Source organism: Micropterus dolomieu, linkage group LG14, assembly GCF_021292245.1.
Source record: "Micropterus dolomieu isolate WLL.071019.BEF.003 ecotype Adirondacks linkage group LG14, ASM2129224v1, whole genome shotgun sequence".
Lineage (NCBI taxonomy): Eukaryota > Metazoa > Chordata > Actinopteri > Centrarchiformes > Centrarchidae > Micropterus > Micropterus dolomieu.
Window position 1 is genome coordinate 4,167,622 of NC_060163.1, and position 3,658 is coordinate 4,171,279.

At 43.8% G+C, this 3,658-nt stretch overlaps 1 protein-coding gene across 8 annotated transcripts in view; it reads right to left on the bottom strand.

Annotated features, from left to right (window-relative positions):
* LOC123982682 (caskin-2-like) overlaps nt 1-3,658 on the bottom strand; it is a 68,813-nt gene that overhangs the window by 37,083 nt on the left and 28,072 nt on the right. For 7 of the 8 annotated variants that reach the window (XM_046068405.1, XM_046068406.1, XM_046068404.1 and 4 more), the window contains one exon: nt 1,768-1,819. The exons of the other annotated variant lie outside the window; for it this stretch is intronic. In XM_046068405.1, coding sequence (XP_045924361.1) covers nt 1,768-1,819 — 52 coding nt within the window. The remainder of the gene's footprint in view (nt 1-1,767; nt 1,820-3,658) is intronic. 8 annotated transcript variants of the gene reach the window in all.

The window sequence follows — 3,658 nt, forward strand, 5'->3', positions numbered from 1 at the left end:
GTCTTTCTTTAAGACACAGCCCCAATCCCAACCAATTATCTACATCAAATACACCTGCCTCACCTCGTTACCTGTATAAAAGACACCTGTCAACACCCAAACAACCAGCATCCAACATCACCACCATGGGCAAGACCAAAGAGCTTTCTACGGACATCAGGGACAAGATTGTTGATCTGCACAAGGCTGGGATGGGCTACAAGAGAATCGGAAAGCAACTTGGAGAGAAAAGATCAACTGTCGGTGCAGTTATCAGGAAATGGAAGAAGCACCACACCACCGCCAACCTCCCTCGGTCTGGGCCTCCACACAAGATCTCGCCTCGTGGGGTGTCCCTGATCATGCGAACGGTGAGGAATCATCCCAAAACCACAAGGGGGGAATTGATGAATCAACTGAAGGCAGCTGGGACCACAGTTACAAAAGAAACGGTTGGTAACACACTACGCCGTCATGGATTGAAATCCTGCAGCGCACGCAAGGTCCCACTGCTCAAGAAGAAACATGTACAGGCCCGCATGAAGTTCGCCATTCACCACCTGGACGACTCAGAAGAGGCCTGGAAGAAGGTGATGTGGTCAGATGAGACCAAAATAGAACTTTTTGGCCTCAACTCAACTCGTCGTGTTTGGAGGGCAAAGAACACCGAGTACAACCCAAAGAACACCATCCCCACCGTCAAGCATGGTGGTGGCAACATCATGCTTTGGGGGTGCTTTTCAGCCAAGGGGACGGGACAACTCCATCGTATTGAGGGGAGGATGGACGGGGCCATTTATCGTGGAATTCTGGACCAACATCTCCTTCCCTCAGTGAGAGAGCTGAAGATGGGTCGAGGATGGGTGTTTCAGCACGACAACGACCCTAAGCACACCGCCAAAGCAACAAAAGAGTGGCTGAAGAAGAAGCACATCAAGGTTCTGGAGTGGCCTAGCCAGTCTCCAGACCTGAATCCAATTGAAAATCTTTGGAGGGAGCTTAAAATTCGAGTTGCCAGGCGACAACCTCAGACCCCCACTGTAGCAACAGTAACCAGCAAAGTAGGGCGGGTCAGTCAGAAACCGGCAAACACGGCTTGGGTTCAGCTGTACATATTCCCCTTACCAGCTTAGCAACATGCACTGGAGCAAGAGTTTCAGAGTGGTGAGTTATTAATCTGTAACAAATGTATCTTGCATTCATAAAGTTAGAAATGAGCTCTGTCTCTACATCACAGGAACAACTTTATGTCCACTGACTGCCTGAAGGGTAGCTAGTGTTTGGAAGGGAGAGGAGAGGCAGCAGGCGGACATCTTGTCATTGTGTGCTGCAGTTCATTGCGGTTTTCCACCGGTGTTTTTGAGGGCGTGTCTGACTAGCCGCTAGGCGAGCATTATGACGCGTAATTCAGGGATACTTGTAGCTTGTTGCTACGTACCTCTGGAATCTAACTGAATATGTACCACAGAATTAAGCGCTCTTCTTTACTCAAATTCTTAACTTTTGACTTTTGATGAATTGTCACATATAAAAGGCAAATTCTTGCTTCTGACTAAACAAACTCTGTCTCTGAGGGTAAGATAATACCTCTGAAGGGCACAGAACATGTGTGTGATTTGGTTATGAGTCATGCAGATGACTGAAGACAAACAGCAGGCAGCCACAGGTAGGGCATTGTTTTTATCTGCATGTCAATCAAGACACAGTGACTCTTCCATTGCATTCTTTTGACTCAGATTCATGCGTATCTCACCGACCAACACAAGCACATACACACACTCCTCTTACCCATCTGAGTCTTGGTAGTTGATGTTGAGTTTCTTGGTGGAGCCCAGCAACTCTGGAAAAAGACAGACAGGGGAGACAGGAGAGGGAGGGGTTGGAAAAACACTATTAGTATTTGGTGTATTTTTTCTTTTCACCAGTGCTCTTCAGAAATGCCTCCATTCCTGCAGGATGCTGTGTGTTTTTTTCCCCCTGTACTTCTCCCCATCATCACTCCTTCCTTCAAACAGCTTGACAGCCCCGACAGAACGGGGAGCTTTCCTCACCTCCTGCTGCCTCACCCTTTCCTCTCTCAGTGAGTCTGACACCCTCATGGCAACCAAATGATTCATAAACAAATGATTCTGCCTTGCAGAAATGTACCATTCCACCTCATTTACACTGCTATCTTATCACAGCTCTTTGGAATTGAGAGTGACAACCCTAAAACATAAGCATGCCAGGATGAAACCCACATATATTTATTTTTCCACAGCAGCGCACAAAAATAGCAGCAAAAAGTCCGTTAGCAAGACAGAACAAGTTTGTCTTTCACTCACCTTGGAACAGACAGACTGCTACTTGTCCCATGTCTTACTCATTCACTCTAACGTACTGTAGTCTACTCATCTATTCTCTTTCACTAGCTCTGAAAAAAACAAATTCACAACTAATGTGATGGAGACACAAATTCAATATTTTCTATGAATTTAAAAACGACTGTTCACAATGTCTCGAATTGAATACCAGTTGCACTGAACTGGTTGACAAACTGGTCGCAGCAGTTACATAATGGAAAAACGTCCCTCACGAATCTCAAGAGACAGCTAAAAAGCTATGCAAGGTTTGCAACAGAAGCAAAACTTGTATTGTAACAACACTAACTTTTTCCTCATCTACATGTAAAATCCTCTTTCGTGCCATTTGGGTCCAATCAAATCTGGTCATCATCCTAATGCTCTACTCAACCTTCAAAGCCTCAATTATATCAAAAACTAGACTTCCAGAATTCCAATATCATGCATCTATCTCCATCTCATACGTCCATCACCAGCCTCTAATGAGGGCTGGAAACTCCTCATACAACTAAATATCCTCGGACGTCCTACAGCAGAGATTTACTGTAAAGGCCCTACTGTCCACCAAGACCCACACAGGAACCGGACTGCCAAGGCCTCTGAATACAGAGCCATTCATCACACTGTTTTCTCCCACCTAGGTGTGGAAAATCTCATAAGTGTGTGTATGTATGTGGGACAGTGAGCGACAGGAAGAGAAAGCAAAGTAAAGTTGGCGAGATTCTTTCATATAACTGGCAACTGTCTCTGACACCACCAGTACAGGTTAGTGCTGAAACGACTGGTCAGTTAAACGTGTAGTTTGATTGACAGATCCTTAATAACCGATATAGTTTATTAACATGTTCCGGTGCTTTCCTCTGTTCTATATCATTGTAATTGGAATCACTCTCAGATTTGAAAACAATACTTTTGTGCTCTGGAAAGTGATAATGGACTTATTTCAGTGTTTTCTGACATTTTAAAGACTACATAAGTTCAGGAAAAACTAATCAGCAGATAAATAAATAATGAACAATTGTTTGTTTATAGTAGTTGAATGGTCGTGGTGTAGTAGGAAAATGGTAAAGCAAGACAATATGGTTAAATATTAAGATAAACAGGAAGCAAAGCAAATAAAAGGACCAAATAAGATCGATAGCAAAAATCACAATACTTTAAGGATAATTCCAGTTTATTACAACTTTTTTATTTCTATCAGCTTGGAAAACATTGTACTCCCTTAAGTAATTCCACTGTTGCAGTAAAGTTCGAGGGGGGCAACAAACACAAGCAGTCAGTTTAAGGCCTTTTTCACCAAAGACATTTTGACATGTTACAGCAGGAAAAGCATAGGT